Source organism: Pantherophis guttatus, chromosome 4 (assembly GCF_059756535.1).
Source record: "Pantherophis guttatus breed Tessera chromosome 4, ASM5975653v1, whole genome shotgun sequence".
Classification (NCBI taxonomy): domain Eukaryota; kingdom Metazoa; phylum Chordata; class Lepidosauria; order Squamata; family Colubridae; genus Pantherophis; species Pantherophis guttatus.
Window position 1 is genome coordinate 147,084,124 of NC_142066.1, and position 15,443 is coordinate 147,099,566.

Consider the following 15,443-nt stretch of genomic DNA (forward strand, 5'->3'; position numbering starts at 1 on the left):
TTAAACAAGACATATATTGATATATATCATCTATTCAATGCCAATACAAAATTTAACCAGAGTTTGCAAATCATGTGAACTGTTTATCTTTATTCATTATTTATATATAGGTACTTCTTTACTAACAACCATAATTGGAATCATAGCTTCTATCGCTAAACAACACAGTCATTAAAGTAGTCATGCGCAATTTTATGACCTTTTGTGGTAGTTGTTAAACGAATCCAGCGTCCACCATTGATTTTGCTTGTCAGGTCATAAATGGTCATAAATGATCCCAGGATGCTGCAGCCGGCATTAAAAACATGCCAACTGTCAAGCATCTGAATCTGGATCATGTATTGCTGCAACGGTTATTAGCATGAGGACTAGTTGTAACTAACTTTTATCAGCACCATCATAACTGCGAATAGTTGACCAACTAATGGTTCTAAGTCGAGGACTACCTCTGTGTAAATTTATTTGTAAAGTATATACAGTCACATTTATTCAGTGACCATTCAAACTTATGATGGTGCTTAAATGATGGATATTTACAGTAGTTCTTTGATGTTGTGGTACTATTGCAATGTGGGTGCTTGGAAACCAGCTTGCAATTATGACGTTGCAACAATTGTCACATGATCGCCATATGCAACCTTCACTCTCAGCAAAGGCAATGGGGAAGCCAGCAAGAGGTTGTAAATGGCAATCACAAGTCTGTAAGATGCACATATGGTTCAGCACATATGGTTCGGCTAATGAGAGAAAGTAGAATTGCTGGCAAATAGTCACATGACTATGAGATGATGCAATCATATAGGCTTCAGCTAATGATAAAAACTGAAACTGCTAAGTTGGAATGATCACATGATGTTGTGTTTTATAACCACATTGCTATTACATTTCATAATTATGGCCACAAGTTCTACTTCTTGTAACATATAGGTATCAGGCTGCTTTGCTTGGCATCAGATTATATCCTTTTAATAAATCAAACCAGGGTGGATAAAAATCAATGCTTTTTTAAAAAAAATCAGATTTTTTTGATTTAAATCGGAATTTTTTGATTTAAATCGGATTTTTTTGATTTTTATCGAATTTATTTTAATAAAAAACTTTTGGGGTAAAAATCTATCGTAAGACAGTTTTCTATTTAAGATACATAAATAATTTAGTTTATTCAGCATGAAATGGAGCTTAGTTATGTAGCATGAGGCTGTATATTCTGCAACACTGGGACTATCGGTGAGTCAACAATGGGTCAAAGGAGTAGCAGAGATGATAGTTTTAAATCGAGTTGATTTAAATCAAGCCTTTTTACTAGTGATTTAAATCATGATTTAAATTGTGATTTAAATCAACTTGATTTAAATCAAATCCACCCTGAATCAAACTACAGCATTCCTCTCATTGCACTAAAGTGGACCCATTATATCATTAGTATCAGTTCCATAATTAAACAATTATTTGGATAAAAAGAATTGTACCTGTTCTTCATCTGTTGCAAGTTCATAAACCAGCAGCTGAAAGGGCAACATTCACCTCATCTCTATATCACTGAGGAAATCAAATTTTTCAAATGCAGGGGAGAAAAAAAATGATTGGATAAATATCACGAATGCTCTAGGACAGTATTTCTTAAAGTGTGGCCCTGGGACACTTGGAGATCCTCCAAGATCTCTCGGGGATACAAAATCAAAAACACTTTCCAGCTCACATTGAAAAATAATACAATCCTAGAGATTTCTCAAACTGTGAGGAGGGATAGAGCAGCGAACATGTCAATTTTAATTTTTAAGATGGTAAATACAGGTAATCCTTGCTTAATAGTGGTAATTGGGACTGGCAAATCTGTTGCTAAGTGACCCTGTTGTAAATCACATAAACGATCGTGCCTACTTATGACGGAAATTGCGACAGTTCCCAGTTGCTCTCATTAAGAGAATCCTGTGCAGTTACAGTGCCCTGTGTAATGTGATCTTTGTTTGTAATCTTCTATCAGCTTTGCTATTGACATCATTTGTCAGAAGCTGGCTGTGAAGGCTATAAATAGTGATCACGTGGCTGTGGGAGCCATAATAGTGCAGGGGTTAAAGTGCAGGATTGCAGGCTGACTCTCCCCACAGCCAGGAGTTCAATCCCGACTGGCTCAAGGTTGACTCAGCCTTCCATCCTTCTGAGGTGGGTAAGATAAGGACCCAGATTGTTGGGGGCAATATGCTGGCTCAGTAAACTGCTTGGAGAGGGCTGTAAAGCACTGCAAAGTGGTGTATAAGTCTAAGTGCTATTGCTATTGTCATAACACCAAGGTGGTTGCTAAACACCCAAATTGCAATCATGTGACATAGGGATCCATGCAACTATAAAGACCCTTGTAAATCCCCATCATTCAGCACCACTGTAACTAAGCAGTTGCTAAACAAGTAGTTATTCAACAAGGACTACCTTTATAGGTAACCCATGCAAATTATTTTTGGAGTCTCCATAATTTTTAAAAGTGAAAAATGCCCAGAGAGAAAGATGTTTAAGAAGAACTACTCTAGGTTGAAAAGTGTTACAATTCAAACTTGCAACCTTCATAAGAGAAATAAGATGTAAATATAATGGCAACATGCTTTCAAAAATGTGATACAAAGTATTGGAATATTTGTATTTTCGTCACATTTGATCAACTGACTCTAAACCTCATGCTTCTTAGGATCCACAAGATCTTAATGAATGATTTTTTTCCCAACAGCATTTGCCTAATAACTGATATAATACATTTTCTTAAAACAAAATCTAAAGATTATTAAGTAAGCAGTGCCTTGAAAAGAAATGGATTTTATAAACCCAGAGGAATTTTGCATGGAATTTTATATTATTGTTGCCAAGTGTAATTTAACTGATAAAAGGAATAAAAACTTGAATAAAAATATTTGTTTTTAAACAATGACTGAAATTAAGTTCCAATTTATAATTTCACTCTCAATCAAAAGCTTCAAATTTAAAAATTGAGGAATACAAAAATATTTTTATTAATGATAATTTTACAAGGCAAAAAATTAGATTAAATCAACGGTTGTTAATAGAAATGTTAATGAAACTAAGACAATAAAGAGAGTAATTTGTAGAAATGAAGAGTAAAGTTCATTCCCAGTATTCCAGAAATAAAGCCAGGCCCACGTTTTATCACCAGCCTTTTTAGTTGAAGTCAAAATTAAAAGAGTACATGAAATTCCTGACTGAAAAAGCTGGACCTAATTTGCACTTTGTGGGAGACTATACGCACGGAGGTACTGATAATAAGGAGGCAGGAGATCCAAGAATCTGTTAAACAAATTGTTCTTATCATTAAACATATAATTTACAGTAACCTTATTCTGTGAGGATCCTTAACATCAAGGTTACCAGACAGCATATTTAACATTAACACAGAGTGAAAATGATTTAAGTCAGGAGAGTCTGACCACCCAGACTTCTGAGGCTGGCTCTTAATATACCTACCGATTACATATTAGCATTGCATGGCATTTCTCTGGCAAGTAAAACACATTTGTATTGTTCTTGAAGTTTTTGCTATGTGTTCACCAATGCAAAAGGGTGGGGTACAAATCCAATTAAATAAACCATTAAATAATGTAAAAGTAAAGCAAAAGTTCCTGCTAAGGAATGAAACGTATTTTTCCAGTCTATAAACACATTTCCCATTCTTCTACTTTTGTAGCAATTCACTTTTTTTTAGAAATCAGGATGGTGAATATATACAATTCACTAAACCTTCTATCAGTAAACAGACCAAGCTGCTCTACTGAGCTTGTTTAGATAATATACAGCCATTCTAATTAGCAACCAATAAAATTAACTATCATTCCAAACATTCATTAAACGACAAAACTCTAGTGCACAAAACTGTAACAAGTAATGTTATAAGAATGATCCCGATTGCCTTCAAAGAAATGCTATGATTATTCTCCAGTGTTAGGTTGCATTGCAATAGATTTATCTTTGAATACTGCTTTTAATTAATTAGGGGAAAAACCACCTATTTTCTAATACATAACAGCAAAAGTGAGCAATTAAATTTCTGTGCAACAATGAAAACAGAAACATAATTTGCAAATAAACCCTAAGATAGTCAGCCAGTACCAACAATGCTAAGCAATTGGGTGCCTGCCTATGCAAATTACAAAGGAATAGCTCATTAAAAAGTAGAGTTTATTACTTCAAATGTAATATTTGACAATATAGTAAGGCTGCAAAGCCATCAGATACCCATGAACATCCACAGCAAATAAGTAATCATTTCTTTGATGGTTCAGCATGTTTTAAATGCAAGTCTGTAAAACTTATGATCCTGGCTGTACTGTACTTCCAATTTAAGATAGTAAAGCAAACGAACAAACAAAACATAGCATCATAATACTGATGATGTTGCCTAGTTTGGTAATGAAACATCTGTAAAAAAACCACTAAATTCAACAGCACCAAGGATTCCACAAATAAACACAATCCCTGTATTCTTTCAGATCATCATTGGCTTTAAAGGATTGACCAACATTTGCAAATTGTGTAAGAGTGCTAGGGTTACAACGATGAACATTCAGCAAAAAGAATTGGTACTTTTCACATGTTTTTCCATCTAGTTTCTTCCATCTTATTTCTACTATATGTTATAGTAAATAATACCTGTCTTGCAAAAAAACATTTTCAAATGTCAAAATGTCAAAATCAAATTATATTGTAACATATTCAATAATTTGATATCTTGGATGTTTTTACTTCTTTTAAGACCATTTTCAATTAATGCTTCTTGTCACCTTCCAATTCTATAAAATAACTGTAATGAAAAACCCTGATAAAGTTAGGCAATACTACTCTGCTCAAATAAACAAGGAAACATTTCCTAATAGCCTAATATTTTAAAGTCTTCATTTTCTAAATTGAGAGTGCCAGAAAAATACAGTAACAAAAACTACTAATCTCTTTAAAAAACACCATATACAGAATAATCCCTATTCATTTTCCTCCTTTTGGCAACTGTCCATTTGAGAGAATTATTCTAGATTAATCTGTCTAGTATACATTCCTGCTATATAACATTGCATGAACTCACTTTTTTTTAAAAAAAATGCAGTGTTTGTTGCTTGAATCTTTTCCAAATAAATAGCATGCCTAAACACATTAACCTAACTCTTTCTGAGATACTGTCAAACAGAAAACTGTGTTTGAATACAGGCTTAATCATTATAGTCCTAATAACCTAAAACAACAACAACAACAACAAATAAGGTGGAAAAATGGACTACAAAAAGATTTTGGTCCTACCCAGAACTCCATAGTGAAAGACCAAATGAAATGTAAATATTAGTTGAAGCTGTTGCTTCAGATATCAATACTTTCTGGATAAATATGACAATAAAATCATATGATAAAGTAAAAACAGCTTAACTTATCCATCTCCACCACCTTCAATAATTCCCAAGCAGGGCAGCAAAAACTTTTAAAATGGAGATTCTAGAGATTAAATCTCCAAATTATGTTCTAATACAAATTATTCTCTCCAATTCTCTACATGCCTACATGCTTTGCTTTTAATTGGAACTTATCACTTCTGAACAAAATACTGACATTATTATATAAAGAAAAACTATTCTGAACTGTTACTGGGCAGTTGGGAAACATTGCTCTGAATCCTACTTCAATCTCTGCTTAATGAAAATCCTAAGTATCTTCTCTTTGATTCAAGGCTGATAAGATGACAAATAGAAATTAAAGATGAGACAGAATAATCATGCCATATCTGTGCTGAAAAAATCTGGATAACCAATAGAAAGAGGCAAAGTTAGACTTTTCTGACTTTCTCTGCAGTATTGACATCAATTTATCATTTAGAACTTTGCAACCCAGATTTGGCCTGTCATAAAATGAAAACTATAATGTAACATTTATAGCCAGTATACTAGCTAATTGGTCACAATAATAGGATCGTCCCATGAATTTTTTAAAGAAAGTTTAAACTAAAATTACTTTTAGTATAAACTCAAAATGCTTTAGATTTACGCTAGTTTCCATCTGTCAGGCCCAAATACATTCATGTCTCACACAATATTATTGCTATTAGTAGAAGTAGGGATAGTATGAGAAACTAAAATGGATCAAAATAATCAAAAATTAAATGCCTATTCAAAGCCATTTTTAAAGTTTAAAAGCAAGCAAGGAATTTACTTTCAGTTCAGAATGCATTCCAAAAAAACTGGAGCAAGAATTGGAACAAGTTACCCTTAGATAAGCCTGTGCTAGGTATAGACACAGCTCTTCAGATGAATTCTGAATTCATCAGAATTCTGAATTGTGGTGAAGGCACAAACTTCTTAGGTATGAAGGCATTTTCTCAGGAAATCTGACCCCAAGCTAAATAACATTTCAAAGAGAACAATAAGCATATTGTATCCCATTTGAAAGCAAACTGGTAGCCAGTATAATGCTTTTAGGACAGGTGTAGCATTGTCTCTTTCAATTTTGTGTGATGTCAAACCTACAGAGGCAATGTTATATAGATAGCACCTATCTCACTTTAGGTTATTTCATTCTAAAAGTGAAGGTATTGACCAAAGGTAAAAGATGATGATTCTGGTTTCAATCTAAGAAATCAGAATGGCTCAAAATCATCCAGCTGGATTTCACAACTAAGGTGGGATATGAACTCAATCTCTGGTTTCTAGCTTGGTGCCTTAATCACTAGCTCAAATTGGTGCTATTAACAGAAAGATACATCAACTGCCATCTTCTACAATTAGCTCTACTCTTATTTGAATTTAGCTTTAGTTTATTTGCTCTGGTACAGCCAATTATCAACTGTAAAACAGCATTAGTGTCTAACTTAAAGACGTTACTGAAAAATTATAGAGAATAGAGCAATGTATAGCAATGCTCCGGTTTCCAAATGTCCAAAAGGATTCAAATGGATAGATACCATGGCTGATGGTATAAAAAAAAAAAATCAGATTTTTTTTTAAAAAAACCAAAGAAGTTATTTTGTTAACTGTCAGACACAGATCAGTCATCAAGCCAACTAAGGCAATCTTTGGCTTGCAGCCTACTTTGAAGCCAATGTGAAAAGTGTCAAATTAATTTATGTCCTGCAGAACTATCTCATTTTCTCAACTGTTTTATCTGATAGAGATATCCAAGACTTAGGTTGTCAGTCCAAAAGAGATATGAAAACTTGGTTATGGTTGGACAAGAGGGTCCATTTAAATTTGCTTCCTCAAGCAAATTTCCTTAAACAACATGCTTCACATGTTATAACAAATCAAAATAAGCGATCTTCTGATCAAAAATTATTTTCACCTTTTAATTGGAAGGTATGGTTTTATAGAAAATGACTGCTAGATCTTTCAGTTACATTTGCCATTTATTAAATATAACTCTACCCATCTATCTTGCTGCTTTAATTCTCATTACTGACAACTATTTTGCAAAAATTAGAAAGGGTTTTTAGGAGGAATTATATTAACTGTCCAGCTGACCATGTTCCAGATTTCAATCATGCTTCTGATAGGACTGATCATAAATTCTTGCAAGACGTCATGAAATGCTATAGCTTTTAAGAGTGGGCTTCCAAATAGAGAGGAGAGATGCTGCCATAGATCTATCCCAAAATGGGGAAGTTTCAAGCATTACCTGACTTGGTTACAGTGTATGGAATTGTATTTAAAACAGGAGCTGTCCACAGATCTGTTTTAACACCCCATTATTACAAAACACTCTATAGTTTTGCACATTTTATAATGACCACTCAATATAACTAGTCCTATTTTTATTTTTTGCTAAATTTCTATCCTATTCATGATTTGTTTTCATAATTAAAAGATGTTGTAGGATTTAGATGCTGGAATTCAAACATCATGGTGGAAACAAAAACAGATATTAAATTTGTTGTTCTGAAATGGGTTTGTGCTGGTAAAATCAGATAATGAAATTCATATTTGAGACATTCATTTAATATGATAATTTAATTATGTGAGTTTTGGGGCATTTCTTCTGGAGAGCAAAGGTTTCCAATGTACATACCCATCATTGGTGGATCAGCTTCTGGATTAAATATGCATTTCATGTAGAAAATTTCAGCATTTAGATTAATATTATTTTTATTTGTCTGCTCAATGTAGTTTAAGATGTAGGTGTTATGTAAGAAAATGCCTTCTCAAAGGACACCTAATTAAGTAGGGACAAGGAAAACAACACCCTTGGATAAAAATAAATGGCATGTATCCAATCTAGAGCACAACAAGTTGTGAAGAATTCTGCATCAACTCTTTGAACTTGAGCAAATCCAGCTTTGGTTAGATGGAAAAACATTTAAGGTTGGAATAAATCTGTTTTTGAAAGCTTATCATATCTTTAGACACATATAACAATTCCTAACCTTACTGCAAGAGCAGAACACAAAACCACAAGTCAACCCAATCATTGTATCTGGTAGAGGAATCTGAATCCTCACAACCAGCCACAAGAGAACCACCTGTGCAGTCTCTTCCAGGCCTCTTGAAATCTTGTGCAAGGATGACTTTGTTATCAAGCTCAAGGAACGGTGGGCTATAAACTGAACAGATAAGCAAACAAAACCCACCAAGTTCATTCTGGCTTATTCATTTGGACTTTATTCTCTAGATAACCCTGCAGCCTTAAAAGGAAAAAAAAAGTGTTAATTAATACAAAATAATGACTATTAGCAACTCAGCCAGATTAACATAAATCTGTCATCCATTAAACTGGAGGTACACCATGTCAGTCTATTACAAACTCACTAGTAGAAACCCCCCCCCCAGCCATCTAGTAACTTGGTTTTTTAAAAAAGCAGAGAAAATATTTTCCAGGAAACACTAAAGCAATGCTTCATGAGCAATTTATATAGATAAAAAAGAGGGGTGAGCAAAGGTGTACTTTTTTCTGCATATGCCTTCAATCTTCATCCTTTGGAAGGTGCCTCCCCTTGACCCGGTCTCCTGATTAATTTTTGGGTTTTTTTTGTAGGGGGGGAGAGGAGTGGTACCTGTGTCCTTCAAACCTTCTAAGAGACATATTACTTCGGTCCAGACAGGCTGGAGTTCAATCCTTTTTATCCTTGCAAAAGCAAGACAGCCCGATACTACTATCAATTATCATGACCATCTTCATCCTCAATTCGCCCACCGTCACCGTTTTCAACTTCAACCTTCCTTCCCCCTCCCCTTGATTGAGGGATGCAAAAACTTCCCCTTCCTACTTCAAACCAGGATTAAACCAAACCCCAAGCCCACCGGAGAGGATTTTATGGCAGAGACCACGAAAGCCTCCTTCCCTTCAGGCCTGGCTTTCCTCCTTCCTCGCCCACACCCCTGCCTGCCATTATACGGCCCAGACCTGCTCCAAAGCCGCCCCAGCGAAGCTAGAAAGCGAGCGCGGGCGTCTCCGAGCGGGAGGCCCATCCAGAAGGCTGCGGCTGCGAAACAGGGCGACCCGCCCAGGCCTCTCCAGTCACGCGACTCCCGGGTTCCCCGTCCGAGCAGGCCTTCCCAGGGACGGAGTTGCTCCCCACTCCGTCTTTTGCTCCCGCCTCGCGACGGGCATATGCACACCCCCTTCTTCCCCCGCGCCCTCCCCACCCCCGCTTCCCCGCAGGTGGCCGCCGCCGCGGGAGGGGTGGTGGTGGTCGGTTCGGGAAGCCCCTTCCTCGCCGTAATCTCCCGTCTCGTGCGGGAGCGAGGCTGAATGGAGTATCCCCTCCCGCCCCCGGGTTGCAAAGGGGGCACCCCAGGATTCACACGAGGTTCCGGGAAAAACGGGTCGGGAGGTAGAAGAAAGGAGGAAAGGTGGAGTGAGAAAGAGATCCCCACCCTTCCCGTGCATTCTGCAAGAGCGAGTAGGCTTGCTTCTCCAGGCGGTTAGTACCCCTGCCTTCGTCCCCCACCACTCCCCACCCCCGTTGTATTCTGATTTTGTGCAACCTCCAGCCCCCCACCCACCCCTCCACCACCACCCCTTCCACACCTCCGGAGTGGCTGCATCTCTATCTCTGCCCCCATCGGCATTTATTTCTCCTCCTCCGTCGCATTCAACCTTCTTCTCCCTCCCTCGGCTGACTCTAGCAGACCCAGGTTTTGTAGTTTTTTTTTTTTTTTTTAAGGCGCCATGTTTATAATCCTCCATCCTATTTTAAAAAGAAAAAAACAAGAATTCTTCTCACCGCCAACCCCGAGACGCCGCCTCTCCCTGCTTTACCCCCGTCTCTCCTTACTCCCTGCAAGCCAGGGAATAAAAGACGCTCGGGATTTCCACCGGGCGGGGACAGCAAAAGACTGGGTTTTTCGATTATTCTTCTCGGTACCTTCTTCCCCCCCTTCTCCCCCCCCTTTTCTTCTTTTTCTTCTTCTTCCTTCTCCTCCTCCCACCCCGAGTGAAGCCGGGTTTTCTCACCTTGTCCGGCGGCGTCTCTAGCAGTTGTAGATTCTGCAGGCGGAGAAAAAGAAGTTCGTGCAGGTTAAAGTTTGCAATTCCTGCTCGAGGCCGCGGCTGCTTCCTCCGCCTGCTACATATTTTCTCTCCCCGTCGGAGTTTTATTGTGTCTGAATTTTTTCCCCTTCTCTCTCCCTCTCCCTCTCCCTCTCTCTCTCTCTCTCCCCCTCCTCGCTCCTGGCCGTCTGCACACTTCTAGCTTTCTGGGGTAAACAGGATTTAGGATACAGCCTCGGATCGTCGGAAAAAGGAGAACTCTAGTGGCGTCTGATGGAGTTGCCGTGGCTTTCTTTCTTTTTCCGTCCTTACCGCTCCCTCCCCCCTTTCCCCTCCCTCTCTCCCTTAAATGTAGCGTAGAGATACGGATGGCATTCTAGAAAGGCGATTTTTCCAACTATTGGAACGATCTCTGTTGAGTTGCGATACCATAAATGTGCAATATGAAGAGATGACGGGAAAGTCGATTGTTCGTTCGTTTCTCCTTGCCATCCTATTTTGGAAGTTTTATTTAAAATTAATCATATTTCCGTGATTTCCAAAATTACGAGAAGATTTGTGGAGGCAGTAAAGAGCAATTATGGATGTCGGTTTGTCTCTGTTATACAGAATTGACCACGATCATTGAATTTCTAAGCATTCCATGCATTGTACTCATGGTTTCTTATTTCTGCGGTGGAAGATATTTTTTAAAAAAGCTAAGGTGACAATTAGCCGGTAGCAAATTTGACCAATTTAAAGGTGACAATTAAAAATGATGCAATAGATCCATGATTACATTTTAAGCACAGTAAACCCATATGTTTGCAAATTTATTGATTTTTTTTTTTTTGGAAATAAAAAAAAATGGAACCATGGAATTCAGTAAATTTCTAATAAAGAGACATGAAATCTTAGCTGCCCTGGGAGGAGGAAAAAAAACCTGTATTCTGTTATCATTCTGTTTGATGGAAGAGGATTTGATATTGAAATTCCTTTCAAAAGAACAGAATTTGGGTGAAACTCTTGGGGTGTTGTGTTTTGCACTTCTGTAGTTACAGGTGGACAAGGTGTGTGTGTAAAGGTTGCCTTTCAGTGAACAATCATTTGCCTGCGTGCTTATAGCGTGCTTTATAGCCTGTCCAGCTGTGTGCTATTCCATTCGATCAAAAGGAATTCAGTGTATTGAATCATGAAGAAATTCCGATGGACCATTTTCAAATTGCAGCCAAGGAATCTGCACGTTGTAAAAATTATGGAAGTCATTGGCACAAACTAATGGTACTCAGTCTTTAGGTTGGTTTTTTTAATGGAAGACTCTTTCACAAAGATAAAGAACTTCTAGCAAAATTATGAAACTGAGTTTGGCACAGAATTAATATACAGGTTTCTAAAATAGGTGGGTTTTCTAATTGCAAATAAAAAAAATGTAAGACGGTGGAGGCTTCTTAATTGCAGTGTTAATATCTAATGCATTCTGAGTCACTGCAGTGATGAATGGCAAGACTCGCATTGTAGGTTGAGAATTTATAAACTTTTATTCTTTTGTTGGAGGATGTGTGAGATCTATATTAGACAGAAATAGTATAACAGTCTTGTTAAGATGGACTATTTGATATTTTTGGTTATAACTAGGAGGAATGCAGAATTTGAGTTATCTGTTGTGAAACTATTTTTAAACTATTGGGTTGATTTGTTGTGAGTTAAAAGTCAAGGTGATCTTAGTTGGTTAACCATAGGAATTGTAGCTGACTCAGTCATACTTGTATAATCTGTAAAATGTGCAAAATAATAATTATCAGTAAATATAAAATGTGCAACAATATTAATGATCAGAAATTAAAATTGATTTGTTTCAGATTTTATAAGCATCTGTTAAAAGAAGTGTAAGAAAGGGAAATCTTAAAATATAATACATATATTCCTAATTAAGGAATATATTAATATTGCTATTAACATCTTTGTAGTTTAATTAATCATGGAGATTATGTAGATCATTGAGATCATATTGTAGACATATCAGTATAGAGAAATTCTGACCATTTTTTAGAAGAGTACATAATATTAACTTTCCATTTTATGAGGATGATGAAAATATTGGCTAGGTTTTGCGCAGGCCTGGCTGTTTTATTACAATTCTGATCACAGCCTGTTCAAACACGATGTTGTCTTGAGATCATGGAAATGAAGCCAGACGCATCTGGAGAGCACACGGGAAGGGGGGGGGAGGAAGTATGTTTACACTTTCCAAATTCCTTTGTAACTTTTTCAAAACTCTTGAAAGAAGCCTAAGGAATTTTTTTCAAGCAAAAAAATAAAAAAAACATTACTCAAGGGAGATATTTTTTAAAATGCTGCATAGAAAGCATTTATTTGTTTCATTTTGCTTAGTTTAATGGTTTTGCTCTAAACTTAAATCGTACCAATGATGATGAATTCATTTAGGTTTAAATGTGTAATGAGTTCCTATTCTCAATTCTTATGGGTCTGTTTGTTTCTTTGTTTCTGATGTAGTGTATTTAAATTTTAAAGTGCATAAAGATTGTATTTAGGAGATGTAAAAAAGGTATAATGTGTACTTGCATATTTATTGCTTGAATTTTATTTTATTTTATTTATTTGTCAAGAATGTATTAGGTAATTTATATAATTATAAGCATGAATTGAATACCTAAAATAGATACAAGTAGTCTCCTGCGTGAGCAGGGGGTTGGACTAAATGACCTCCAAGGTCCCTTCCAACTCTGTTACTGTTACTGAAACATTAGGACAGGGACGGTAGGCACACTGGTGTTCTTATGCACGCCCCTTACAGACCTCTTAGGAATGGGGTGAGGTCAACAGTAGACAGTCTAAGCTTAAAGTTTTGGGGATTTGGGGAAGAAACCACAGAGTCAGGTAGTGCATTCCAGGCATTGACCACTCTTGCTGAAGTCATATTTTCTGCAATTGAGTTTGGAGTTGTTTAACTTAACTTTGTATCTATTGTGTGCTTGTGTATTGTTGTGGCTGAAGCTGAAGTAGTCATTGACAGGTAGACATTGTAGCAGATAATTTTATGAGCTACGCTTAGGTCATACTGAAGACGGCATAGTTTTCTAGGCCCAGAATTTCAAGTCTGTTGGCATAAGGTATTTTGTTGCTAGCAGAGGAGTGGAGGACTCTTCTTGTGTAATGTTTCTGGAGACCTTCAATTGTATTAATGTCCGATATGCAGTGCACGTTCCAGACAGATGAGCTGTATTTGAGAATTGGTCTAGCAAATGTTTCATATGCTCTGGTTAGTAGTGTGATATTACCAGAGAAGAAGCTATGCAAGATTAGATTTACAACTCCTAGTGCCTTTTGGCGATGTTGTTACAGTGGGCTTTGGCACTTAGATCATTTGATATGAGTACTCCAAGGTCCTTGACAGAGTGAAGGTCTTTCTTATTTTTTTCTTTTGTATCGTACGTAAATTTATGTAAGATTACTGCATCTCAGTAAATCTGATGACAAGTATTGATACCTTCATAGGGAACTTCTGATACAGTTTCTCTCTTTATTTTCAGTTATAAGCCACTATAAAATAGATACAATTATAACCATTCAAAAAAAAAAAAAATAAGTAAGGCACGGAATAATATTAATAATTATAGAGATTATTCAGAATTGTAAATCTTGGTTAACACTACGATGTAAGTATAAGGATTGTCCTCATTATTGGTATTAAAAAACTGAAAACAGCTAATTATAGATTGTATAATGAGGTTAAAAAAATATAATAAACTAAGAATGCCCTATTGGCATCACTTCACTTCCTCACCCTGATATCTGGGAGTACATCCAAAGCTTTTATATTGTCTTGCAGGTTGGCTAAATGAGCCAAATGGTCTAATTTTACTTTATTGTAAGCCTACATTAACAGAATCTTGCAAGTTTCAAAGTACAAATCTCCTAGCACTTCCTGAGAACTTGGCGAGAGAAGAGATCACTTCGGAGCCTCCTTTTTCCACCCATTATGCAGCTGCTGGCTATGCCCCTATGAATGTTTTCTAGGCAGCATCTCTTTTCGTCTGCCAAGGCCATTTACACATACTATTTCAGTGCATAGATTTTTTGAAAGGCTGTAGGATCTGGGCCAATCTACCGTATTTTTCAGAGTATAAAACGCACCTACCTTTTTTGGTGAGGAAAACAAGAAAAAGAAATCTGCCTCTGCCTCCCAGCAATTTTGCCTTGTAACAGCAAACAACCTGCTTTACTTTCATTTTCGTTTTCAGCATAGCTTGATTAGCACAAGAAAAAAAAAATCTGCTCCCAGCAATTTACCTCCTTGCAGCAAGCAGCAGAGGCCCGTGCAGCAATAGGCAATGGCAATCCCTGCAACCTAAAACAGCTGAGAGTCGGGGACAATTAACTTGTGCTAATTAGGCTGTGTTGAAGCTGAAACAGACTGTTTCTTCTTGCTGCTTGCTGCAAGGAGGTAAATTGCTGGGAGGTAGAGGCCAAAGGGTAGGGGTCAGTAAGTGGGAGGGGCTACATTCGGTGTATAAGATGCACCCAAATTTTCAACCCCTTTTAGGGGGGAAAAGATGCATCTTATACTCCGAAATATACGGTAATCTCGAGGAGTAAAGCAGTATCCAATTAGACTAAAATATGACAATAGAATATGAACAATAAAACAAGGTACAATCAAACAGTAAGTCAAAAAGCTAGGCTTTATTGTGGGATAAAAAATTCACTGCAAGCTACATAAAATTAGCAGAATTAGAATTTACATATGAAACGCATTAAACTCTTGGTTACAGAGGTTATGTCAGCCCTGGAACCATTTTGGAAGTATTCAGGGCTGCCACAGCAAGGCTGGTTGCTGCTGTGGGAACATAGGGGGGGAAGACAGAGATAATTGGGGGAATTGTAGCCAAAATAACATTCTTCCCTGTGGAAGCCAAGGACACCCCTACCAGATGTTTGGAGGGCGTGGTCCAAAGGCAGCTGAAGGAGGACTGTGATCTGATGGG

General features: G+C 37.1%; 1 protein-coding gene across 19 annotated transcripts in view; it reads right to left on the bottom strand.

The window, feature by feature from the left end:
- ZMYND11 (zinc finger MYND-type containing 11) overlaps nucleotides 1-10,777 on the bottom strand; it is a 115,496-nt gene extending 104,719 nt beyond the window's left edge. For 7 of the 19 annotated variants that reach the window (XM_087893045.1, XM_087893053.1, XM_087893051.1 and 4 more), the window contains exon 1: nucleotides 10,423-10,731. Coding sequence is in view for 7 of the 19 variants with exons in the window: in XM_034402071.2 (XP_034257962.1) it covers nucleotides 9,370-9,434 (65 nt within the window). In the remaining 12 variants the exon portion in view is untranslated. Of the gene's footprint in view, nucleotides 1-9,369; nucleotides 9,566-10,192; nucleotides 10,379-10,422 lie in introns of those variants that run through there. The other 12 variants (XM_034402071.2, XM_034402072.3, XM_034402067.3 and 9 more) reach the window with 9 other exon arrangements.
- Between the last annotated feature and the right edge of the window lie 4,666 nt (nucleotides 10,778-15,443).